This window comes from Falco punctatus (genome assembly GCF_963210335.1).
Source record: "Falco punctatus genome assembly, chromosome: 4".
NCBI classification, from domain to species: Eukaryota; Metazoa; Chordata; class Aves; order Falconiformes; family Falconidae; genus Falco; species Falco punctatus.
In genome coordinates this window covers 50,213,574-50,239,785 of record NC_137583.1, presented here as the reverse complement: position 1 = coordinate 50,239,785, position 26,212 = coordinate 50,213,574, and the positions used below count along the sequence as shown (strand labels likewise).

The following is a 26,212-nucleotide window of genomic DNA, read 5'->3' as shown; positions in this document are numbered from 1 at the left end:
GTTGCGGTGTGGGTCATGGTGGTGGTGTTAAATTCTTACTGGGACAATGGCCGGCGGCTTTCTGAGCAACACTTTGGGTGCAGGCAGTGGAGGGGGATTGGGCTCTATTGCTCAACGAATATGGACTGTTTTATCGCCCTAAATCCATCCTGTGGCTGAACACTGCCACATCGCCTCCATGCTTGGGTCGTGCAAAAGAGGAAAGTCGTTCAGCTCCTGAGCAGGTGCTTTAAAAATCAGCAGTTCGTTTTGAGCTGCTGTTAAATGCTCTGGGACACCTGGCCGCTGGGCCGAGGGCTCACCCTGTGGGGCATAGGGTGCCCCTCGCCGAGGTTTCAGGGCACAGCTGGTTCCGGTGGGGGCCAGTGTGGGGTGAGGCCTGGCTGGCACTGCGAGGGGCTATGCTGCACCGTGGTGGACGCACCCTGCGTGGCTGCGAGTCTGCAATTGCTGCCGCACCCACCACGTTATTATGAAAATAATGAAAATCTGACGTTCCACCGCTCGGCAAAAGCTTGTCGCTTTTTCCAGCTGCCCTTAGCCTTCTGCCGGCTGCGAGCACCTGGGCTACCCCCCGCGGGCCGGGGCTACCGCCGCACCGGGCCCGTAGCGCCCCTTCCCATATTGATTCACGCCAAACACCGGAGCTGGGGCCCAGCGTCGCCCCCCGCCGCGGCTGGGCCACCCCCCCACCCCCCCATCCCGGGGCCGCCGTGCTCCGCCGCGCACAGCCGGTCCCGCCCCACGCCTGCGCGGCCCTGCGGCGCGGTTCCCCCCTTCTCTCCTCCCGCGCAGGCGCGGCCCCGCGGCGCCCCCCGCGCAGGCGCGGTGCGTGCCCGCCGGTGCGTGCGGCACGGCGTCAGGGCGCGCTGTTCCGGCGTCGGGCGGGTCCCAGGGTGCCCTGCGCGGGGCTGGCTCCTGCCCACAGTTGAGTTTGGCCCCGAGCGGAGCAGTCGGGCCCGGCCCGCTCCCTCCGCCGCGGTTCCTCCGCCGCGCCCCGCCGCCCGCGCCGCCGCCCCCGCCTGGCGGGGAGCGAACATGCGACTCCGGCTCCCCAAAGAGGCCGCCGCCGGCGAGTGAGCAGCCGCCGCCCCGGCCCGGCCCAGCCGCCCGCCCGCCCCGGCCGCAGCCGCCCCGCTTCGCCCAGGCAATGACAGCGGCTCCGGCCCCCTCCCCGCAGCAGATCAGGGACCGGCTGCTGCAGGCCATCGACCCGCAGAGCAACGTGAGTACGGCCCGCTGGGCCCCGCTGCTCCCCGCCGGCACCGCGGGGACGCCGGCTGCCGCGGCCCGCCCGCCCGTCCGCCCCGTCGGGCCGCCGCCGCCTCCCGCCGGCCTCGCGGCTGCGGCCGGACGCCTCCTCGGGCGCCGGAAGCCTCCGCTGTGGGCGGTAGCGGGGAGCTCCCCCCCAGCCCCGGGGCTGCCCGCCCAGGGTCCCGCCGCCAGCGTAGCCTCGCCGCCCCCCGCCGCGGGGCCGCCTGGGCGCTGCCAGCGGCGGCCTCACCCCTCCGGCCGGGGGGTCGCGGCCGCCCCCCGCCGCGCCGCCTCCCGCCGCCGTACCGCCACCCCCTGCCGGGGCCCGGCCGGCGCTGCCCGGCCATGCGGCGTGCGGCCCGGCGGCCTCCCGACGACAGGCCGCGGCTCGGGCGCGGCCTGCAGGGGGCTCTGGGCCGGGCTCCGCCGCAGTTTGCCGGGACTTTCCGGGGCGCCCACCTGTTCTTTGGGCCCCGCCGCCCCCTCGGGCCTCATCGGGTGCACCCGGGGCCGCCGGGAGGGCTTCGGCGGTGGCTCCGGGGCCCGGGAGCTGCACCGGCCCTGGGCAGCCTTACTCTTGGCTTTTATCCTTCCCTGCAGCGCGGTAATGAGCTTATCTGCCGCTTCTGGGATGCGGCGTAAGCGCAGGAGTCGGCGGGTGTTTCACCTGTGAGCAGCCTTACCGACGGAGCGGGCTCCATCCCTGGGATCCCGCGCCCCTTTCCAGGGGCATTTGGGCATGTTAAAGCACTTTCCCGGCACGGGCGTTTGTTACAGGGAGAGAATCGCCCCGAGCTCGCAGTCTGTAGAGCTTTGGAGTTGTAGACAGACAGTCACTGCAGCGAAGGTGGGTTTGTCCTGGCCCTCTGCACTCTGTGGGGCAGCTGCGGGTGCCCGGGGCTGGACGTGTGCCTGTGTGTTATTCCAGGAGGCTGACTGCGTGAAGGGGTGGTTTAGTTCTATTAAAGTCATACCTGCTTCTGCCTGAACAAGTGTTCTCGTGTGATGGACCTGGGTTGATGTCTTAAAGTAGCCAGTGAAGGTACCACCAACTGGGAGGGATCTGGTGTGGCCTGCAGGGCACGTGGACATTGAGGGACGTTTGCTCTGCCCTTGTAGTTCTGTGGGAACCCCCAGTGATGCGCCTGTGTCGCGACCAGCAATACCACGCGTTTGAGTAACAGCAATAGATTATAATGGTAACTGTGGGCTTTAAAATGTCAGAGTTGTTTGAGTTTGCAGCACTTGAACGTGGATCTTGCTGAAATGTCGGCTGGTACACTCTGAATTCTGTTTGCTCTGAGTCCTCTTTTTGTGGCTGCGAATTTTTCACTTGATGTTAGACCGAGTGTCAACCTAGTTTAATAAAATTCTAACATGTGTATAGTTTCTTTTAACTTCAGAACTGTTAGCAGCAACGGTTACCCTCATTCTGGTGTTACTTTCCCATGGCTGTGCGGAGTTAAGCAGCCGGGAAGTATATTTTGTGATGGATTCTTTTTCTCTTTCTCTGTATGTTAACGTTACATGACACCGCCAATGTCCTCGCAGTTTGGTTGTGGTGAGGGGGACTAGAATTAACCAGGCAGCTGCCTGCGAGGGGAAGCTAGAGCATCAGCCGGTGGCTGTACTGAGCCTCCAACAGGTCAGTAGCTCTATAAGCTTAGGAGTAATGTATGTTAAATTGTAATTCTACATACTTGATACTTATCCAGGGCAATAATTGGTGGCAGAAAAATCAGCCCATTGTTCAGAAACGCCTGTAGGCAGGGGCTGTCTTCCATTATAACCTTTTCTTCGAAGGAGAGCAGAGGTGGTGTGGTTGAGAGTCACTGTGCAGGCTTAAATCTCAGCCCTTCTTCTCCCAAGCACACAGAGCATGTGATAAACAGTCAGTAAAACTACCTGTTGTGCCCCTTTCACGAAGGGAAGAAAAGCTTAAATTTTGGACATGCTGAAAAGCAGATTCTGAATTTCATTGCACCAGCGCAAAAGTATTAAGAAACTGTTCTGATGTTTTCCCCTCAGGAAGAAGTCAATGCAGCTTCAAGCTGCTGCACTTGGGGGTACTTACAGTAAACTCTGGCTACTTTCTTCTGGCTTTTAGAATCTCCTAAAAGAAGTGGTTGTATTCAAACTTAGTATTCACTATTGTGATTGACTTCCTTGTTTACTGAGAAAGTCGAGCTTTGAGGCCTGGATTTCATTCAGGCTTTTCAGTATAATTGTTGGTCTGTGCGTGTTTCTGGGGAGGGTGAAAACTGCACTGATAGCGTCAGGTGTACGAAAAACGGTCCCGTTCTGTGTGGCTGAGGAGGAGGAGACGGTTCTTTATGGTGCTTTGCTGTGAGGCGCTGTAAATTTAAGCTTCGCTGATAATGTTCTCGATATACAAGTTGCTTCTCCATTGTGGAGATTCGTTCCACTGTAGCCATAGAGGTCTTTGTGGTATGTGCAAATCTCGATTAACTCTGAGGTCCTGCCTTAAATTTAAAAAAAAAAAAAAAACCACACACACAAAAAAACCCAAACAAAACCCCCAACAAAACAGAGAGAGAGAGATGTTTCCCTACTTGTTTTGAGTTGAACTGGTCAAAATAATCTTTTTTCCAAGCTCTCGGAACCTGCTTGCTTTGAGAAATAGTCTTCTGTGCCAATTGTTCATCTTTGTTTTAACTGCTAGGTAAATGAGTGCTGACTCGGGAGCAATGTTTTAATTGTACACATGCATTTAGTACTTGAGACCTCTTCTAGTAATTGTGGCAGAATATGTTTATAACTTAGTTTCACACAGTTTAGACTTCACATGGGTAACCTCTATTTCAAAGGAGATCTATAAGAAATAAGCTATTTTAAAGAAATTACATCATCTTGGAAGCCACCCGGGATGTCTGGTATTACGTCTTCATTTATTCAGCCTTTTCCCCTCAAAAAAACATATGGGCAAACTACTTCTGCTACATGACTTAAACACTAAGTATCAACATCGATTTCCTTCCAAGGCTTGTGCGCTAGCCAGAACATACCAAGGCTTGCATTGGGGGAAAGTATGAGATTAGTGGTATCGCCCACAACAACGTGCGATACAATTTTCTTGCAGGAAAATCTTTCCTGGAAGAACCTTGTAGAAATAGTAACTTGAGAAGAGTGTCCGAAACCTTATTGTAGCAGTGGTGTGAGATCTTACAGGGGAGATACTCCTTGGTCCTGGTAGAAGCAACGCTCTTCCCTTTGGGCTCAGTGTGCTGTGAAACCACCTCTTCCACCAAGCAGAACACCTCTGCCTTGTTAAATTGGGCTCAGCGCTCCTCAGGGAATTTATTACCTGATGTCAGGAATAATGAGATCTGTTAGTTTTTGCTCTGCAGGAAAGCCTGTAGTTTCCAACTGGCTGTGAAGAATTGTGCTTGCAATTAAGTGGTTCTTCATCCTGAATATGTAGCAGTATTTTCCCGATTTTAAATAATCAGACAAAAACGTAATTATTTGCCATTAATACCTCTCTGTGATGCAAAGCCAGCTTTGGTTTGAGTAAGGATGCTCATGGTGTTGTTGGGGCAGGTTGTAAATCAGGCTGCCATTCATGCGATATCTCGGTTGGCCTTGCTGCTCAGGCCTTTAGGAATGATCCGTGAGCCAAATTATTAATAATAAGTCGGCCTGTGTGTTGTAGTGTTAAGTAGCGCATTGGCCTGGGGTGATCTTCTAGTTGACACATGAGTTGCATAGTTAAAGATGCTTCCATGTCTGGATTCTGTATAGGTTGCTTCACCAGAGTCCTAGAAACAAAAGCCTCTATCACCAGGGGTAAATGTGCTTGCTAGAAGTGAGTTTGGAAAGGGCGAGAAGACGGTGTGAGAGACAGTGCTGTAACGACACAGATGTAGAGGCTGGAGGAAGACAGTGGTTTGCTTGGGGAGGGTCTGTGCGATTTCTTTGGATGCGGGAAAGGGTTACGTGTGGGTGGAAGTAGACTGGGAATGGCTTTTGCTTTAGCTTGATGCTTTTCTGTGAGGCATTAATAATCTTACCAGTTTTGAGGAAGCTGCAGTGTACAGAGAGGCTGGGACCTGTTGTACCTCTCAACATTTTTTGGTTTATTTCCTTACTGGAGCTCATCTTGTTGCGAGTAGTACAGCATTTTGTGCATCAAGGTGGCAGGTTGTGTTTCAGGCACATGGTGAAACACGTGGGTGATTGTGGCAGTTCCCACTATGTAGGCTCTGAAGTGTTGTTAGCATGGCGGTCCTGGCTTCCAAGTTAGGATTCAAGCCCGATGTACGAAGTCCCACTGTATTCCATTTTTTCCTAATTCTGAATAACCTTAAGTGAGGATGACTGCTGGTTTTTTTGATGCTCTGTCTTGTGAACAGCATTCACTTGAATTCACCTGTTGGTGGCAGTGGAGTTGGTTTCTTGGCCTTGCTCTACAGCTTCTCTGCCCACCTCTCCCGAATAGCTTTTTGGTGGAAGTATAGTCCAACAGATACCAAGTTTAACTAGTCCGGTTGTCTGGTTAGTTGCCTGTATAGTCCTGCTCAGTCTCTGAGTGGTGGTAATACAGCCTGTTACTTTTTGAGAGGTTTTTTTTAGGGGGTGTTAAAAACTTATGATTTGCAAGGTACCCTTTGCAGTAGTGAGACCATGATGAAGTTTGAGGCTGCAAAGACAAATCTTGAGCAAACAAAAGTAGCAGGAGTTTGGACTGAGGGGTCAAAGCAAGGGGGATGCCAAATTGCCTTTCTGTTGTTAGTTCCTTGGAACTCCACAGGTTCCATTGATGATGGCAGTAGTCATTTGCTCTTAAGCTGTAATTTGAGTGAGTGTTTCCGCAGCAGTGACAATTTAAATAACACCCACTTCTTATTCTTGCTACACACACCCAATTTATGTGTGCCGATGCAACTATTTGCAGGATCATGTGGTGAAATGAACTGGGGAATTGATCAGGGTTTATAAAGGAAAAGACAATATATATTTTTTCCACCAGCTAGTTTTTGATGCAGCTCAATTACCTGATAATGCTTCTGGTGCATCACAAATAGTACTGCAACAGGTGTAGCAGCAGGAATCAAGAATTAAAGTGTTCCAGCACAGAAGCTGGGAAGTGGGCAGCTTCCCTGCTGCCCTAGTAGGCTGGCTTTGGGTTCCAGCAGGAAGGAGCTCTGTGATACCTACAGAAGCTAACCACGCTGTCTGTGTGTTTTGAGATGAGTGGATGCCTTATGGTCAAGTTTTGCTTGTAGAGGCTTTATTGTTGCTGTTGCTTGTGCGTGGTTCACAGGTGTCTGGAATGATCCCCTGTGCTCACCGTGTCACCCTAACACAGGGGCTCGGCGAGTGTTCGGGGGAGAAACACTGGGAGACCTCTTTATGGACAGCCAGGGGGATACTCCTGAGCGGGGACTGATGAGCAAGCTTTGCAACTCATGATGAACCACCTTATGCTGAAGGCTGTGTGGCTAACATTCCAAATAATCAAAAATGGAATTGACTTGGCTTAAAGTCGCATGTTTACACCAGCTGAAACTGCCAACAGAGCTGCACCTGGTGGGTGAGCTGCTGTGATCCCTGTCTGTCTGCTTCCCCAGCTCCAGCTGCATGTTCCTGTTCCCTGCCTCATGCTGACCCTGCTCTGGGCCACCTGAGGAACTCGCCTGGCTGAACTCAACAGGAAAAAGGGCTTGTCTGGGGCCTCTGGCCCTGCCCTGGCTCCTCACAGGAATGGGGACATGGTGGTCCTGGCACAGCGTAGCGTGTGCTGGGGGGTAGCGGCAGCTTCAGGGAGTACAAGCTGGCACAGAGCGGCACCCTCCAGCCAGATGCCCATCGGGTCATTTCGTTAAAGGGGATCAGGCTTTTTAAACCCAAGCGATAAAACTTTGCAGCAAGTACCTGTCTGCGCACGCCGTAGCACGGGCCCTTGGTGAGAAGTGAACACTTGGATGGCTCAGAGGCTGGAGGGAGAAAGCATCAGGAAGGACACAACTAACCTGACACATTCTTCTTGATGTAACCAGGAAGGAGTTTTCTGAATGGAAGAACCAACTTTTTACAGGTAGACTAAACAGCAAGAATAATCTGACAGTCCCCATGAACCACCATATGGAAAAGACAGCTGATGTGTAAGATGGGTGTTCTTCCAGGAGAGAAACAACCCAGCTTCCCAGATGGCGAAGAACACAGCACTTCCCCAGGGCAGCTGCCTTCCTGTGGCCGCTGCCCCCCCTGCGACCCTTCGTTGACCCATTTCAGTGCATGGTGGTGTGCAATCAACCCAAAGCGGCAGGGAGTGGAGGCAGCTGAGCACGGGGTCCCAGAGGGCTGGGGTGGTCACAGGCTGGGTCGGCTCCTGCCGCTGCACTGGGCAGGAGGGGAGGTACTTGCTGTCAGAAGCCCCCAAATGAGGAGAGACCCAGGCTGTGCCTTAGAAAATACAAAGATCTTCAGCTTCACCTGTGTTTTGGCAGTGTGGACCTAGGCTAAGAACTCCAGTCTGTCATTTATTAGGGTTTTGTATGGTAAATTGGGGGTGAGCCAGGTTTAGGAGTGCATAAGGTGTGGGTTGTTTCTGCTCCGGGGTTTTGGGTATGGCCATATGACACAGCAGCACTGCTGTTCCGTCACCTTTGGCTCCTGACCAAAGTAGTTTCAGAGCAGCTGAAGGTTTTTCTCCCAGTACCTTGTAAGGGGAGATCCTTTTCAGTCTCCTTCAAGGAGCTGCTGTAGTTGAGTTTTATTTTTTCAGGAATCACAAAAGTTTCAGAATAGGGACAGAAGGAATTGATTCTGCCTGCTGCAGAAATTTGATCTTAATTAAGAAGCGCTTCTTCTAAGGCATAATTACTCCAATATATTAGATTTGGGGTTAAAATTAATGTCAATGTGTTTTTTTAATAAATGAAAAAAAACCCATGCCTGTTTTGGCTGATAACGCTTTACTACTATCTCGTCTCACCCATTTTGTGCTTGGTGATAACTTCAAATGAACTTTTTTGGTCTGTATAACATGGTATGATGTGGCCCCAATCATGCCCTTGGCTTTTAAAAAAATGTTTAAGGTAAAGGTAAGTACATCACATTCAGTTTAATGTAAATACAGGTTTGTTTATTCAGCATTCTAACAGTGAAATTATTCTTTCTTCAGGTAATTCATGCTTTCAGTGTCTGGAACAATATTTAAGTGCCAGCAAATTGCTTTAATTTGAGGTGCAATCTACTAAACTTAACAGCATGTCAGTGTTTTCTGGGGCGTGGCTTTCATGGGGCAGCGTTGCATGTTTAAGTGTGTTTGTTAATATGAAAGTATACAATTTTCAGCATGTCCAAACAGTTGGTGGTAGAAACTTCTATTGAGGAATCACTGGAAGTAAAATGTAATTAGTTCTGTTTTACTGAACAAAGTGGTTTTCTAACATTGCAGCTGGGGACGAGAGGAATCCTACATCCAAGTCTACCTGTAGTATTCAGCAGCATACTCAGCTGGGTGTATTTTGAAACTTTGTGCTGTAAAGATGATTGTGCAGAGGTGGAAGTCTTGTCTAAGAGTGACAGCCTGCACTTCTGTGGAGCTGCTTTCTCACACACTGTGTTTTCATGCAGAATCAGCTGGCAGAGTATTGTTATTATACCACAGCTCTACATTTATTTTTGTAAGGGGCGTAGAACTTTTGAAATTAGAGGAGCATAGTTGTTGGGGGTTTTTTTCCCCAGGGTAGTGATGCACGTTCATAACTTGTCTTCAGTCAACAAACTTCCAGTGCATCTCCAAGCAGCATTGAGTTTCTGTAACTTAAGCAGAGCTCTTTGCACCAGGTAGCATGGTCAGTATGTAACTCTCCTTGTGGTGTGTAAATTAATTGTAGGGGAAGGAATGTGGATTTTTTACATCTGTATATAAGCAATCATCCTGAAAGTTCCAGAAAAATGTATACCTCAATATTATAGTTTATCCTTGGAGAAACTATCGTTGATCCTTGAATACAGTTGAGCGTAGTCAGGTGGGAGAGGAGAAGATGCAGGAGGTGATGTTTCAGATGCACTTGCAGAGGTGTGGTGCCTGCAGCTCAGGCGCTTGCCGGGGAGCACGCTAGTTAACAATCAAGTGTGACAAACCTCTTGCTCTGTTGTCATGTGTGTTAGAGTTTCAGACTATCAAAATAGGAACTGTTGGGTTTTGACTTTGTATTTTCTTCACTGGACTTTTTAAGATGGGCTGCCAAGGGGCTTAGGCATCACTGGGGCTTGCTTAAGTGGAAATTGTGAAGTTTTTTTGCTACTGGTCAGAAATAACTAGTGCCAGGTTGCAGCTTCCTGAATGAATAAAATGCTGGTGGGATACTAGGGGGTTTTGTCCAGTCATGATCACACTGGAAAATCTGCTTTGGGGTGGAGTTGGTCTGAAAGTAGCCCTGCTGCTGGTAAGCCCCCAGATGAAAGGTGGTCCTCGGGGGAGGGGGGGAGATATATTTTTTTTTTTTTCCCAGCCAAAGGTAGAAAATGCTTTTTGTTTCCAAGCAGCTGCTAATGATTCTGGCACGAAATAGAATGGCCCAGCATTGCTGACTGATGATCGGGGATCGGGGGAGGGGCGGGGGGGCGGCATCCTCGCTTTCCTGGGGACCTGCACTGCCATTCAGAGAATGGCGATGCTTGGAAATGGGTGACTGGCAGCTGCGTTTTATCTAGAATTTAGTTAGCAATAATTCTAGGAGATGGGTAAATTGAAGCCAATCTTTTTCTTATTCATAAAACTTTTCTATGGTGTGTGCCGATGGAGATTGATTAGTGACTGCTGCTGAAAGGATACAGTGACTCCTCTCAAAACCTGGTATTTAAATTATTCCCAGTTTGTAAGACTATTTGTAAGGCTATTTTTTTCCTCAGCTTTTGTGAACAAATATGCTGTGCTTAAATTTTCATGAGCAGTCATGCAAGCATGTTGCTGCTCTTCAGTGTGATGCGTTAATAAATTCCACAGTGCAGCGTATTCAGCAGGCTCTTACCTGAGCCTCCTTTATCATTTAAGAAATTGGCTGAGAAGCTTCCCCAGCATTTTGAAAAACCTTGGCCTGCTGTGTTTGGAAGTACACAGATGCAGTGATAAATGTTTTTACTTTTTAAGAAAAGAGTGAAAAGTCTATGTTGTGGTGACATTAGTAGGACTTCTCTGTATTACATTCAGATATAACCTGCTCTGTGTAGATACTCCTTGTGATGGGTAACATAATATTTAAGAACTTCAGAAAGCTCTTGACCCTTTGAAGCCATTCTCATCAAGTCCTTAAATGCATGTTGCATAGTTTTAAATCTCCACCGAGTTCTCTGGAGTGCATTAAGATTAAGCAGGTGAGTGCAGAATGATTCTGCCCAGGTGATGCCTTGAAAGGGTCATTCTCATAATCTAGTTCGGTGCCCAGCTTTGCTCTTCCCCTAACACAGGTAGGTAAGAACAGGAGAGCTGCCCCCCCCCCCCGGAGCCACTGGCACCTGCCTGTGGTGCATCAACTCATCGTTGGCTTTTCACTTAACCGAGTAACTGCAGTCAGCAGGCTTCTGGCTGGGTCTCTCCTCACCGCAGAAAGCACTGAGATCATGCTAAATCAGAAGGGACACGCTTTAAGGCTGAATTTTCTGTCATTCTGTCTGAATAATCAACAAATTCTGTGTTTCTTGTCGAAGTGTGACCGGTTGTTCCTGCAACTTTGATTGCGCAGCAGCATCATTTTATGACTAAATTTTTAAGCAATAATGTTGGGCTTTGGTTCATGACTTAAAATAAATAGTAACTACCAGGATTCATCTGGTTGAAGTTTCTGCACAGGTGGAAGAAAAGTGGTTATCATGTATACAATGAAACTATATTGTGGTTAGATGTCCTCATGACCAGTGCAGTGACTGGATTTTTAGGGATTGTGTGTTACCGATGCATTCTGGGGGTGTTATTTATGGTGATGAAATAATCTGTAGTGATTGCTGTACTGGGTTGGAGGGCATGTGGCGTGGTTTCGCACTCTTTGGTTGTGCAGCTCCACCCTCGACAAGTCTCCTTCTCTTGAAGACATGCTATGTTGTTCCACCAAATTTTACACCCCTTTGTAGCTGACTGTGTAATCAGTAGTATTTCTACCAGAAGGTGAGGGATGTGCAAGACTGGGTCAAACTTCCAGTTTGTGGTGGTTGTTTTATCATGCTATGTTTTGGCAGGGCTGTGCTGTTCTAGAGAAGTGCTCAGGTGCTGGGATGTGCAGGGGTAAGTGTGAGGTGGCTGAAAAGGTGAACTGAAGTGATGACAGAGCCTCAGTGGTGATGAGCCACTGGTGAAGGCTGGGGCATTTCTTCTTGGGTTCACTTTTCCTCAGGACACTGTGCCCGGGGCAGTGGGGCAGCGCAAGCCAGATAATTTTGAAGTGTTGAATTTTCTAAGTCCTTTATAACACAAACCCCTTCATATAATTACCATCTCTTTGATAGGACAGAATTTAGCATTACTATTTTAAGTCCAGTTTGGACTAGACAGAAGTGGGTATTTCAATATGTTTCTACTGCTTGCCACTCAGTATGTGTTCCCTAGGTGTGAATCGTAGGGGTGCGCGGCTGGGAGGGGTTTCATGAAGCTATGTGGTCTCCGTTGCCTTCACTGAAGTAGCATCACCTATGTAAAACACCTTCCAGATGCGCCTGATCTGTTCTTAAACCCTTGTAGTGGCTGTGGAAACTACTTGAGCTTATTTGAGTGCATTAGTAGCTCTCTGGTTATTCCCGATATGTCATCAGTATTTGTCTTGTTGCAAATTAGGCCAGTGAGCATGAAAACAGTTGATCACCACTTTCTTTATTATGACTCATAATGTATAGGAAGGCTTATTCCAAGCTGTGTCTCTCCTCCCTATTTTTTTCCCCAATACTGTGTGGACTGAGTACTTAAACTTTTTCTTGTTAACCATGATTTTAAAATGTTATCACTGCTCTCCTCTGAACTCCTCATTATATACGTTCTTCTTAACTGGGGTGCCTTGAACATGTAATTCCAACTGAATTTGATTCCTGTGCCGTTCCTTATCAGTGTGGTGTTGAGGAAAAAGAACACCAGCGTTACCTGGCTTGCAGTATGCTGTAGCAGGTTCCACCAAGACTGTGTTCTGCCCCACTGTGACAGTGACCACCTGGCTTTGTGGGCTGCGGTACCCACTCCTCCTCTTACTCTTTTCCCTTATCTTGAACCTGTGCCACACACATCTTTCTGATGTAATAGTATTTCATGTCACTAACCTTCATTTCAACTGCTGGGCCTTTAAAATCAGGTGAATAAATTTGTTCCCCAGAAAGGTTTTGCCCAGCTTCATGGTCTGGAGGGTTGGGGGGGGGGTGTGGGGTTTGGAAAAAGAAGCAGGGGTGGGGAGGGAGCATCATCTTGCAGTGAGTCCTCTTATACACAGCTGAGGGGTAGGCACTAGAAGTATAATTCTCATGATAGATACTATGCAAAATGTTTAGTAAATGTTGAAGCTGACAGACAATTATTCCTCTCTGTAGTAACAAGAATGTCTTCCCATTACTGGCTAATAAATACAAATGTAGAAAAGCGTTGTGCTGTTGACTGTGTTCTCTTTGCCCTTAAAGCCCTCTTCCTGTAGAGCAGGACGACTTCCCTCAATGTGCCACTGCTTTTCTGTCAACTGGTTGTGTTCTGGGTGTGCGTGTCTCTGTCATCTGTGTTTTACTACTCCTTATATCTTCTGAGTAACTCCACCGATAGATACTGCCCTTGTTGAGTGGTTTCCACACCTCGCTAAAGCATGGAGCATTTTCCTGCTGTGTCAGGGGCCTCTGCCAGAGTCAGATGTCTCCTTTGGAGTGGACCATGTAGAGAAGAGCTGGAGTGGTGATGGCACTTACCAGCTGCTGGGGTTTTGTGTCTCGAAGCTGTTTGTAACTGGTGGGGCAAACTGTGTTCTCTGCTGGCAAACTTCTCGTAATCTCTTGGCTGTTCTATTCTCCCTACACTTTACTTATGCGGACATATTGCCAAAAGGTAACAGAGCTAAACTGTTGTCTTGCTCGAGTGAAGTATTTCAGGTCTGCCAATTTCTTCGCCATGTGGTATTTTGTTGGAATTTGACCTTACTCTTGTTTGATGATCCTGGCTTTGTAAAGTGTATATGGGAAGATATCTGGATGATGTTAATTTACCATTAAATAAAACCTAAATACAAATAAAATAAATGGGAATCATTTTGACTCTTTACGTTAGACCTGGAAATTTTAAATGCAGAGGTAAAGATAGGTGCTTGCTGTCCCTAGCCACTTCTGTTGACTGTTCTTGATAGTCGAGGAGCATTTCTTCTGCCTGTTGTTTTGCAGCACAAATTTCTGATCAGTTCTCAAAGCGTGGACTGCAGATTAATTTCTCTGTCATAGAAGATACTCTTGGTGGATGACTTTCAACTCAGATAATTGCTTACTTCACGTTTAAAGATCTGCTTTATTAAATACTACTCAAAAACTCTCCTCCACTCGCCTTTTTAAGAATATCTTGTGTGTACTGATGAATATTTGAACTCTTAGCAAACTGACTTTCAAACATCTTCAATAATTATGAACAAAGTAGTGCATGGTCATCTTTTTGGTATGTCATTTCTGTGAATAGTATCTCATGTACCCTATCTTTAGACAACATCATGTCACATTGGGGGTAGGGGAAACTGTTAATAGATCAGTTGCAAGGGAACTGAACTAAATACCAGCAGGTTGTAACCTGAATTCTAACTTTGTGTGTTTGGTCTGTATCTTTAAAAAAAGATATTATAGTTTACTGTTCATGATATGTATCATTAGCGTCTGGTATCTATTGCGTCCTATATGAAGTAATAAATAAACACTATACTATTGTATTGCCATTTTGGCATTTAAATAAAGCCTACTATGAATAGCAACTTTTCTCTTCTTACTTCTTATTCCATGTTTCAGATTATGATGCAACGAAGTCTTTTTTATACAAATGGAGTGCTGGGGGCAAGATCTGATATGGATCAGATGCCCCGGTCTGGGGTAGGAGTTGGTGCTCAGGTGCAGGTAACCACTGCGCTGCTTTGGAGAAAATAAATGTGAGTGGATGATGCTGGTTGTGGTGGTGCTGCTGCACCTCCCTTTGAATCTGTTCTGCCTTCCTGGCAATTTCAGCAATATTGACCTTGAACCTGGGCTTTTCTTGAACATTATCTTGTGCTGCCTAAAGATATACATGGCCCATAGATAATACGATAGATTTTATAGCTACCCAATAAAATCCTGTTGTTCCTAGGAGCTTGCAAGGGGAAGACAATAAAAAAATGGTACAAATGCTCCTGTGAACTTCTCTATAGACCACGCTGCATATCTTGTTATGAATTGCCAACAGAAAACACCAACTTGGCACTAGAGATCTGGATTTGTGTCTGTTGGAAAGGTAAAAGATCTGTTTAGTCTTCCACAGTGGGTCTGCTTCTCTGCTTGCTTTTGTAAAATTGCTTTGATACTACAGGTGGGAAAATGTTGCAGAAGTACCTTCTTTGAAACTAGCAAAATACTGAGTATTTCTAGCATATTCTGAGGAAGTAAGCTGAAGTATGATGACAAATCCATTCTCTCAAAGCCAGTGTCTTCTGACATATCTGTATAGTCTGTTTCAAAATGCCTGCAATGGAGTCAGGCTATTGATTATTATAACCTGTGATTTCAGGAGGATAATAGCATTACACTTTATTTGTAGAAAAGTTTCGGTGATTAGGGACTATAGACATACTAGGCCAAGTTTAAATACCCTGTAGAAAATTTTAAAGGTACTAATGTGACTGATATGGAGGAGGACGATACTGTGTCAAAAGATGCCCTTTAGCACTGTTATGTGACCTTTATGCAAGTGATTAAGAAGAGCCTTTCTAGCCAGATTCCGGTAAGACAGGATTCTGTATTAGCAGTTTCAATACATTTTTTTAATATTTTTTTTTGTAAATTGTGCACCTCATTCCTGGGGTTTCATGTTTATAAGGAAAAAGCTACTCTTCCTCCTACTCCAGGCCTGTATAACTGTCTCAGCAACATCATCCCAGCTAACTCAGATCTAGTTTGTCATCTGTCATAGTCTAGTCATGCATGCAGAGACCTGTAGAAACATCCCTGTGAAACATCTGAAAAACACCAACAAAAACTGCTTTATTCAAACAACTGCAATTAAAGGTTTATGTAGCATTTGTTTCTTGGGTAGCAGTGGAGTGGGATGTGGGTCATCCTGTGTCAGGGCAGTCCTGAGGAAGAACGAAAGGTGTTATGTTGGTGTTCGTTCTGTGTTTTGTATCTGAACTGGTCTGTAGATGGAAGAGAATCAAAGCATAACATTTGCATGTGCTAGTCCAACATAAAATGTGTCCCAGCACATGGAAACAGTGATACCAGCTCACATGCAGATACTGAGTTTGCTGCTATTTTCAAATCTGCCAGGGAAAGAGGCAGTAGAATTGGAGGTGGCAGGGAACAGCTGTACCTTAAACACCCCCAACACCCTTTGTATTCTTTTAAACCACTGTGTAACGCTTACACTGAAGTTACTGAACTGTTCTAGATGTATAAAAGCTAAAATAGGATTAAGGTAGATGGCAGTTTAAAAAAGGAAATTAAGCTGCTTGATCTTTTCCAGAGTTCAGAAACCCATGCTTTTGTGTGAGGCTGTAGTAAAAACATTTAATGCTTAACTTAGAAGAGATCTCAGATACCAGTAGTAAGCTCTGGAGTATGGCTGAATGACTTAAGGAGACTTGCATGGAATAAATAAGATTTGTTTTCTGTGACTGTTATTAGGGTTGGCTGGAAAGGATTATCATAGATAACTCAAAGCAGATGTTCTCCAGTAAACTTTAAAATTAATTAGTCTGTGTGCTAGTCAGTCTTCACAACATGGGAATAGCATGGGATAACTTGAAATGCTGTATAAATTGTTCTTAGAAGATTTGTGCAAGCTCCAAAATGCAAGGTCCTGGGGTTGCTTCACAGAAGTTCATGTTTTGGGGTGGCAGTGATGGGTTACAGTGTAAGTAAAGGCAAATAGAAACTAAAATGATGTTGCTGACTTAAGCAATTGTGCTCTTTAACCAGTGTCCGAAGAGAGCAAGGTTGCCAGGCTTCCTTGTCCCACTCTGCTTTATGTTGCTCTGCCTGTCTGCTGTGTAGCCAGTAAACATTTTTAATAGCAGCTTATGTTAATAAACTGTCATTTCTGATGCTGGTTGAAGTAGGATGATGTCCTGGTAGGTTTTGTAATGTCGGTCTCATGTCAGTTCTGTGACGATATATTAATTGTTAAGCCAGTGGTGGATGGTTTAAGGTAAAGATACTGGTGTGCAATCCCGATGTTCTGCTGTTAATGAAATAGGTGTCTTCACATTGAGGAGATAATACGTGAGGTGTTTTGGGGAGGTTGTCTTGTTTGCATCATAGTGTTTAACTATACCACAAGAACTTGCATAGTTTGTGTTATTTTGAAATAGGTGAGTATGGTTTCTATTATAAGCTTCTCTTGATGGCAGTTTGGGTAAAGCACTCCAAGAAAGCTACAGAAAACTAGGGAGGAAGGGTGAAGTTGTTGAACCTGCCTGAACGTTTTTATTATGTTGCTTATTTTAAAGAATCACACTTCTGCAGCTCAAAATGAAGGGAAAATGAGAGGTGCTTCTTGAAGTTATCCTGAGTGTAAGCCTTCATGCTCCTTGCAGTGCTTGCTTCAGTGCTACAGCATGTTTTCAATTGGTTACAAATGTGTGAAGAATCCAAAATGGGTGTTTTATGTTTTACCAGAAGTTGAGTGATCAGCACAGACTCAGCGGTGTAAGGCTGCTTTCCCTCTCTTTAATTGGCACCATGTGTCCCTGAAAGGAGGGAATGAAGTAACAGTCTATCAGTCTTGGTATAGAGCTGGTCCCTGGTAGGCAATTCGGCATTCAGGGGCATCCATATCTGTGTGTTTGGGTGTATTGAACAAAGGCGAAGCTGTTACTGCAAATTCCCTCGCCAATTTCATCTTTCTGTAGGTGTGTGTATACATGAGCGTATCACTTTTCCCCCATCTTGACCTTTTGATAGATTAATGATCCTTTTTTTGCAATCAGTTTGTCATTAGATAATGAATTTTGGGGGATTACCAGTAACTGCAAAATAATTGTACCAATTATTGGTCTGTGCAATACATAGAGCCTTTTTGCACCCTGGTAATTCATAGTCTAAAATATGTGTTGGGAAGGGAGAGTATCATGTTCTGCAAGTCTAAAAACGTTTGTCTGGAAACTCCCAGAATTGAACATTAGCTGTTACAAGTGCTCTGGTTCTAGAAGCTGGGGGGAAAACCAAACAAACCCTGGTGTTATATATTACTTACTGTGGTGCTCAATCACCCTTCCTAGGCACTGAGGGCAGTGCAAGGATCAAAACATGGAAGAAAGTTAGTGCACTGAAGTGAAATAATCAGAACTAAAATATGTCAAAATACATGCTATTGCTGCTTTAAAGCTTAAGTGGAGGTTTACCAGACCTGACTGGATGGTATGGCTTTAAATATCTGCAGAGGCGTTGTAGTTCAGCGAAGAAAGAACCATGACAAATTCATCTTTGGTCTGAAGTTGGTGTTACAACCTGTAAGAGTTGTAATTATTCAAAGCCTATATGGAATTTAAACATAAATTTGCTTGATTTTTAGATTTGCTTTTATCAAAGTTTCATTGCTGACAGCTTCACTCGGGTATCTCCAACACCAAGCAGTCCTGCTGTGATGGAAAAAAACATTGTCATGCATAAGATTCTCTGAAAGGAGGAGACTTCAGCTCCTGGTTCTCCTGTTGTATCTTAATAGAAGGGTAGGACTGACTTGAAAAAGCTAATTCTTTCAAACTTCCAGCCTTCTAAAATTAAAGAATCTTGCAGCGGATTGTGTGGCTGGGAGGATAGTGCAGAGCTACCTGATTGTGCTCCTGGTTAGACTTTAGGGTAACGTGAGGTCCCTGCAGAGGTTCTTGCTGAGAGATTTTTCTCAGATGCAGTTGTGTCCAGTTGTGTCAGAAATGCAATTAAGCAGTAAATGAGACTGATCTGAGATTTCCTTTACTTATCTTTTAAATTTATCTACAAAAGTGAATTAGAAATTCCAGTTTTCAGTGCTTTTATCATCAGGTAATGGAAATACGGATCCCTGTGTAGTCTGGGGTTTCTCAAAGAAATTATTAAAATCACACTTCTGCTTAATATCTACAGATTGTGGCAACTGCTTCTGTGTGGAGCTTACTCGTGCATACAGAAATTTTGTGGCAAAGCCTATCAGAAGATCTGATACATGCTTTACTAATGTAATGTGAATTTCTGCAGTTGCTCCTCACCATCTTACAGGTCAGGAAATAAGATTCTGGAATGATGGAGGAGTTTTTGAGCTTCGTTCAGGAGCCGTGGCTGTATCCCAGCCCTGGTCCGTCTGGTGCTGGGCAATGGTCTGAGGACACCTACTGGGCATGGCGCTGGCTTTGTCTCCACTTGGACACTTGGAGGAGCTTGTACCTTGGGTTTTCAGACAGGAAGCATCAGTATTTTGAACAGAATTGTTGAATGATGACTTGTGTAATTCTAAACCAGTGCCTGAGGGAATAAATGCAAGATTTCTGATTTCACTCATTGTTTTTCGTGGTCCACTTGCATGTATGTTTCCAGTTAGGCTGTAGGACAATTAACGGATACTTTGGCTAGGGGTCTCAGAACTTTGCTAGTAAGTCACGCTGGTGTTGTTGCTAATATTTCCTTTAGTTTTACATAGAATGGCTTGGATTGGAAGGGACCTTAAAGATTATCTATTTCCAACCCCCTGCCATGAGCAGGGGCACCTTCCGCTAGCCCAGGTTGCTCCAAGTCCCATCCAGCCTGGCCCTGGATGCTTCCATGGATCGAGCATCCGCAGCTGCTCTGTGGCAGTGCCTCGTCACCCTCACAGTAAAGCATTTCTTTCTTAAACCTAATCTAGATCTCCCCTCTTTCAGTATAAAGCCATTCCTGCTTGTTCTGTCCCTACATGCCCTTGCAAAAAGCCCCTCTCTAACTTCTCTGCAGGCCCCTTTAGGTACTGGGAGCTGCTTTAAGGCCTCGACAGAACCTCCTCCAGGCTGAACACCCCCAGCTCTCCCAGCCGGTCTGCACAGGAGTGTGTTTGTTACAGCTCCTGCAGTTTCCAACTAGGTCAGTAAAGTGTCCTTGTCCCTGTTCTTTGAACAATCAGCTCTCTAAAGCCAGACAGTGTGATAACAATTTTGTGGTTAATGCTTCCAGCATTTACGAAGTGGAAGGTCTGAAATTACATTTTATAACTAAGACTTGTCTTCCTTGTTGCAGATCCATAACATGGTGGCAGTGCTGGAAGTGATCTCCAGCCTGGAGAAATATCCCATTACCAAAGAGGCACTTGAGGTATGTCACCCTCCAAACATGACTTGAATTTTGTGTGTATAAAAGGACTTTCTCTGTCTATCTAATTTCCATAAAAGCTTTTCTTGAAACAATAGCTTGATTGCAAAGGATTCACAACTAAGATATAAACAGCATGAGGGGGGACAAAATAATGACATCTCAATGCATACACAGCGATTCTTTCTGGACTCAGATCAGTATTCTGTGCAGCACAGTTCCTGTTTGTGTAGGGCACTAAATTAATCATTACTTGCTACTGATTAATTCTGTTGCATTCAGCAACATCAGTCTGCTTGCTGAAGTGCTGATCGCCTTGTTAGATGTTTGGTGGCCAAGCACCAAAGAATCTGAAATAGGGATATATTGTTACTTTGTCTATAAAACTAATCTTAAATTCAGTTAAGCAGGTTTTAACGTCTGATCTACTTGGTGCGATGAGGTGTATTAAAAGCTGAAGTGTCAGGTAGTGTAGCCGCAGTCTTACTGGCCACTCTTAAAGATTTTATAACTAAACTATAAATATTTTTTTTCAATCTTTACATTGAAGTTATTTGTGTTACTTGCTTTTAACTATTGCTTATTTATAACTCCAGCTGTATTTCGACGTATGTATCACAACGTGTTGCATATTTCTCTCACGGTCTGGTCTGTGTTTTCTTTTGAAGTGCTTTTCTTAAGTAATGTGACTTGTGGAATAATTCTTTGTTTTCAAATGTGCTTTGGGAACAATCAAAGACTTCCTTCCGCTTATGAAACCGCTTTGGGACACCCTAGGAATGCTTGTTTAAATCTTTCATACGTTTTCAAGATACTGGGGAGTGAAGGGAGAGGAGAGATAGAGGAAGAAGGTAGGACGTAAGTCGCACCCTGGCTACTTGCGTTTGTGCAGTGGAGATTTTTATTATCAATGTGTTACTGTAACAGGTGAAGGTTGTGGAATTTTTTTCATTTCCCTCTTTCTGCAGATCTTATACTTCCATTGTGATAAACATGCACCCTTTCTGCCTTGGGTGCTGCATTGCCTCTTGAATCTGAACTTGCACATTTATTCTCAAGATTCTTGCCAATTAAAGAGTTCCTGTCTACTGTTTTCCACAGCTAACAGCTCTGGTGCTTTAGCCAGGGAATAGAGACAGGGTTACTTGAAACCTAGAGTAGGTTTCATGTTGCGCTGGACCAACTGGATTAATCCCTTCCAAAAAGATTAATTCAACAACTAAATCTTTTTTGTGGTTTTTAACTAGGTATTTTTTAGGGTAAGCGTTACAAAGCAGAAACGTACCTTTAAGAATTTTGTTTAGAACGCTACCTGTTTGTAAAACACCTTTTCTTTCTTTATAGGAAACAAGACTTGGGAGGCTTATCAATGAGGTGAGAAAGAAGACATCCAATGAGGAACTTGCCAAACGTGCCAAGAAATTGTTGCGGAATTGGCAAAAGTTGATAGAACCTGTAACCCAGAGTGAACCAGTGCCAAGAGGGTTGCCGAATCCACCTGGATCAGCAAATGGTGGTGCTCACAACTGCAAACCAGAAGCGCAACTTCCTGCTGTGGCTGGATCAAAGCCAATCAGCGAATTGAAAAGCAGGAATGATATACAGAAACTAAATTCTCCAAAACCAGAGAAATTGGGAAATCGGAAAAGGAAAGGTGAACACAGGGACAGGCATCAGGGCCCTCCTCCCCCAAATGTCTCCAAAGCTAGTCTTGAAGTATTACAAAACTCTTCACCCCCTCCAACAAATGGAATTGGAGGTAGTCCTGAAAATTTTCCTAGTCCTGTGGACGTAAATCTACATGCAGGGCCTGAAAGCAGCAGGACGGAACTCAGTGAAAATGATAAACACAGTAAGATCCCAGTAAATGCTGTAAAACCTCACACCAGTTCTCCAGGACTTGTAAAACCTTCAAGCACTTCCTCGTTATTAAAGACTGCAGTGCTTCAGCAGCATGATAAATCGGAAGAAACTACAGGACCACACCAACCTAAGAGTCCTCGCTGTTCCTCATTTAGCCCTAGAAGCATTAGGCATGATACTTTTGCTCGGCAGCATACTACGTACTCACCAAAGGATTCAATGCCTAGTCCGTCTCAAAGGTCTCAGTTCTTAGATACTGCACAGGTGCCATCACCGCCACCATCCTTGATGCAACCATCAACACCTCCGATGCCAGCAAAAAGACTGGAGTTCACTCAGCAATCAGTAACTGAGGTATCTCAGCACTGGCAGGAGCAGCAGGTACCTTCTGAAAGCCAGCACAGGCATACAGCAGGGACACTTCAACAGCACACATCTCCCAGCTGCAAAACCAGCTCCCACCCAGGGGAATCTCTCATGCCACACATGGGCTTTTCACAAGACACTTCAAAAATGGACAGTGATGATGCTGCTTCAGGTTCCGATAGTAAAAAGAAGAAAAGGTACCGACCCAGAGACTATACAGTCAGCTTGGATGGGCACGTGACAGAAGGGGGTGTGAAACCTGTGAGATTAAAAGAGAGAAAACTCACTTTTGATCCCATGACAGGACAGATAAAACCTTTAATACAGAAAGATCCTTTGCAGGTGGAAATCCCTGCACTTCCTGAACAGCACAGGACAGAAACAGAAAAGCAGGAGCAAAAACCCAACCTGCAAAGCCCTTTTGAACAAACGAACTGGAAAGAATTATCCAGAAATGAAATCATTCAGTCGTATTTAAACAGACAGAGTAGCTTGCTGTCTTCATCAGGAGTACAGACTCCAGGAGCTCACTACTTCATGTCTGAGTATTTAAAGCAGGAGGAAAGCACTAGAAAAGAGGCTAGAAAGACTCATGTTCTAGCTCCTAACAGCAAACCTACAGACTTGCCTGGGGTCACAAGAGAGGTCACAAGTGATGACCTCGACAGAATACGTGAACATAACTGGCCAGGCGTGAACGGTTGTTATGACACACAGGGTAACTGGTATGATTGGACACAGTGCATATCTTTAGATCCACATGGGGATGATGGTAGATTGAACATCCTGCCTTACGTCTGCCTAGACTGAGTACAGTTTTGCTAAAAATGCTTTTTACATCTGCAGTTAGCAAAAACGGCAGACACTATGCCACTTAAAGATGGAGAAAGCCTCCTGTCCTGGACAAACAGGCCCAATGAGCAGAGGGTGTGAGGGAGCTGGTTCTTTATAGCTCTTTCCTTTAAATTCTCCTTTTGTGAAATGCTGCTACCAGTTTACTAACAATTGCAAAGGAAGGCATACGAAGGTTGATAAATTGAGTTCAAAACTCTGTAGCGAGCCAGCTATAAAAAAGTGTTAGTCCCCAAGAAGTGAAGAGGATTTCCAGCACTTTCTGAATGCCGGAATCTTATTACAGGCAGGTACAGAGAAAATTGTGGACATTACCTTAACAAAATATGCATCTATTTATTTGACTTGATTTGGGTTTTTATTTGGCAGTGAGATATTCAAGAGACAATGTGCAAAAACTGTAGTTTTATTTCTATCACATCTCTGAACATGATTGTGTTTTATTTTTAAAGTCATGTGGTACGGAGATTGGGTTTTAAACAGCAGGTGTTGCACTGTAGGCTGGGAGACCAGCTTCAGCTCAACATTCCATAGGCATCCACATATTTTAGTCTGGTTTCAGTTTAAATCCAGTCTCTGAGAAATGCTGCAAAAACTAGATGTTTAACGATATTTTTGATCCCACCACCACCAGCCAAATATTTTTCCTACTTTTCCCTTCCTGCAAACTTCTAGTTAAAAAAAAAAAAAAACAAAAAAAAAAAAAAAAACAAAAAAAAACCACACACAAAAAAAAAAAACAAGCAAGAAAAATCACCTTTTCTAGAATCTAAATGTAATGAGGGTGCTACAAGTTTGTAACTGTACTGTGAGAGGGAAAAAGGAAGCCTGTTTGTATGCTGGAAATATACTTGTTACCATTCCTTTAGATATTGTTTGCCTTATGGATATCCATCATAAACGCAATTTGCAAAAACAAAGAGCCTTAGTGAATGTACAGTAACTAGACTTCTGTGTTCTTGGGATGCAGAAGGGAGCAACTTTGCTATTTGGTCCTTTAAGTGGACACATTGTGATATAAATGTGGAAATAAAAAAAATTTGCACAAAATAGTTTGTGAATTATTTATACTTAACTCATTTTTTTTTTAAGTTTGCTCAATTCAGACCAGCTAAGTGATCATCAACACTGAGAATCCATTGGAGCAGTGTGGTGAAGCTGAATCCCATCCGACACTGTTGAAAGCAGCTGGCTGTTAGGGATATACAAGATGTCTTCCAAGTACGTTGGTGGTGTTCAGTTGCACAGGTTGGATTTTTTTTTTAACTCTGGTTGCATCCACGGTCTGGAGACTGATAACCCAATTGCTGTTAATGTACCTCAAAGTCTAAACATTTTAAAGGTCATAGTTCATCTTTTTTTTTTTCTCTCAGTAACATTGTAATGTATTATTCCTAATCGTTAAAATGCTTTCTAAAGCAGCCTGGTTCAGTATAGAAAGCTAAGAGTTTCTATTAATTGTAAATGCTTTAACATTTGGGACTAGTTGTTTTCTGTAGTCCTCCATGCTGGGCTTCTATCCAGGGGAAAAGGGGAGGAGACACTATACCAAAAATATTTATAGGTTTAGTAATGTTAACTCTGTTAACCTGTTTGTGCTGGATCTCGCTTCTACGGAGAAGAGCCTTGGCAAAATTCCTCCTGCCTTTAAGAGCAGAGTCAAGCTCTTGCCATGATTTTAAAAGGATGTTCCGTGCCAGGTATACATTAAGTTGATTTGTTCCCTGGAATACAACTGATAAGGTCCGGTTTATTTTTAAGTCATTCAAACCTACTGTTTCTGTGATCTGACTGGTATTGAAATGTGTGGGTGTCTCGAAAACCTCAGCTGATGTCTGTTTGCTTCCATTTCTGAAATCTGAGGTCTGAGAGTGAAACCAGAAAAAGTGGTTACCAAAAATGTTTCCAAGTATATTTTCAGTTTACTTCCATTTTGTCCTTCTGCAGTTGATGAGGTCAAGCAGTGTGTTTTAGAGCTGGGGAAAGCTACTGTCTTGTGGTTCAGAAAGGTAGTTTTGATGGTAGAGGGCTAAAAAGCTGGTCATTTTGGAAAACACTTGGATTTTGTTTATGTAAAAAATATTGTGCTTCTTGTCTCCCCTTGCCCCTTCTTCCTCTTTCCCTGAATGGTCTTATTTAGGAACAGGGTCTGTGCTCTTTTGAAGCCTTTGAATATAGGGCAAATTTCAGGAAATGACGAAGTATTACCCATTTTTTTTCTCCACTGCTTACATTTCTTATGCAATCAATGGCCCTTGTGGACCACACTCGGTGAGGCGATGCCCTAAGTTCATCACTGCTTTCAAATTACATTCAGCTCTTGGTAGCAAACTGACCATGCTGGTGCTCCCTTGGCTTGAGGGAGCATCAGGTATTAGACCCAGCCCTTTCCCTAGTGGTACAAAATCACTAGAGAAATTCACTTACAATGTAAGCTTTAAATCTTGTTCCATACCGAGTTTGTTTCTGCTGTAAGGGTCGACTCACTTGGATGTCATCCAGGGTGAGAAGAGGCTTGACAATCTTTATTTCAGCATGCTGCTATAACCGGTTCTGTGAGCTCCAACAAATGTGAATAAGTTTACAAGGTGATACTTTTTTTGTCAATTTTGTAAACAAGTTCGAATGAAGTTTACCATGTGCATATCTGCCGTGTACTCTCATTTTTGCATGAACTCAGTTTCTCTGCTACTGGTTTTTCCTACCCACCTTCCACAATTTATTATTCTAATCCTAAAAATCTTGATTTAATACACTGCCATCTCTTTCCTGTCAGTGGATGACATGAAGTGGCTCACCTGCAGATCTTTCAGGAATTGCCATTACCTAAAGTGCATGTTTTTATAGGTACATTAATGATGCAGAAATATCTTTTGACAGAGCACATGGATGAGAACCCCCTCCTGCCTTGACAGGTACTCGCCCACTTTTTAATACGCCAGCCTTCCACATTCCTTGAGTTAGTTTTAAAGGTCAGGAACAATTGTCTCACTGCCTTGGGGTATGTGACCTTTGCTCGGTCACTGTGCCGACTGCCCTTTCGGTTTCCTGAGGCAGGCTTCGGGTGCCGCGCTGCCCTTCAGGCCTGCCTGCTGCTTCGGAGCACGCTTGTGCTGGAGCCCCAGATCAGCAAAAGTGACTTTTGTGCTTCTCGTACCCCGAGCTCTCGCCTGGGCTGCCCCCCGCCCCCGCAGGCTGGACCTGGTCCTCGCAGCACCCCCTCAGGCAGCAGCGCTGCCGCGGGGGAGGGGGCGTCCCGCCTCACGAAGCTGACAGGCTCGGGCTGAGGGGAACCCGTGCTCTGGCGCCGGGGCGAGAGGCCCGTGGCTCTGCCGGAGCTCTCGCTCCCACCGGTGGGCCCGGGGTGGCGGTGGAGTAGGGGGACACGGGGCGGGAGTGCGGGGCGAACCCT

General features: G+C 45.3%; 1 protein-coding gene across 4 annotated transcripts; it reads left to right on the top strand.

Annotated features, from left to right (window-relative positions):
* The first annotated feature begins 856 nt into the window (after positions 1-856).
* MED26 (mediator complex subunit 26) lies at positions 857-25,446 on the top strand. 4 transcript variants are annotated; one of them, XM_080385306.1, is made up of 3 exons: positions 857-1,225; positions 19,648-19,722; positions 21,064-25,446. In XM_080385306.1, exons 1-3 carry the CDS (start codon positions 1,151-1,153, stop codon positions 22,756-22,758), a joined length of 1,845 nt encoding a protein of 614 aa, XP_080241432.1. In that variant the 5' UTR covers positions 857-1,150; the 3' UTR covers positions 22,759-25,446. The 4 variants fall into 4 exon arrangements, with proteins under 4 accessions (XP_080241432.1, XP_080241431.1, XP_080241433.1 ...); XM_080385305.1 differs by lacking the exon at positions 857-1,225 and adding an exon at positions 1,871-2,101; XM_080385307.1 differs by lacking the exon at positions 857-1,225 and adding an exon at positions 2,126-8,321.
* The last annotated feature ends 766 nt before the right edge of the window (positions 25,447-26,212 follow it).

Bases quoted from the DNA above. Each gene is read 5' to 3' on its own strand.
- MED26 (XM_080385305.1), top strand. From the start codon at position 1,994: ATGTTAAAGCACTTTCCCGGCACGGGCGTTTGTTACAGGGAGAGAATC. The intron at 2,102-19,647 runs GTGGGTTTGTCC...TCCTTGTTGCAG, and splicing joins AGACAGTCACTGCAGCGAAG to ATCCATAACATGGTGGCAGT. The intron at 19,723-21,063 runs GTATGTCACCCT...CTTTCTTTATAG, and splicing joins TTACCAAAGAGGCACTTGAG to GAAACAAGACTTGGGAGGCT.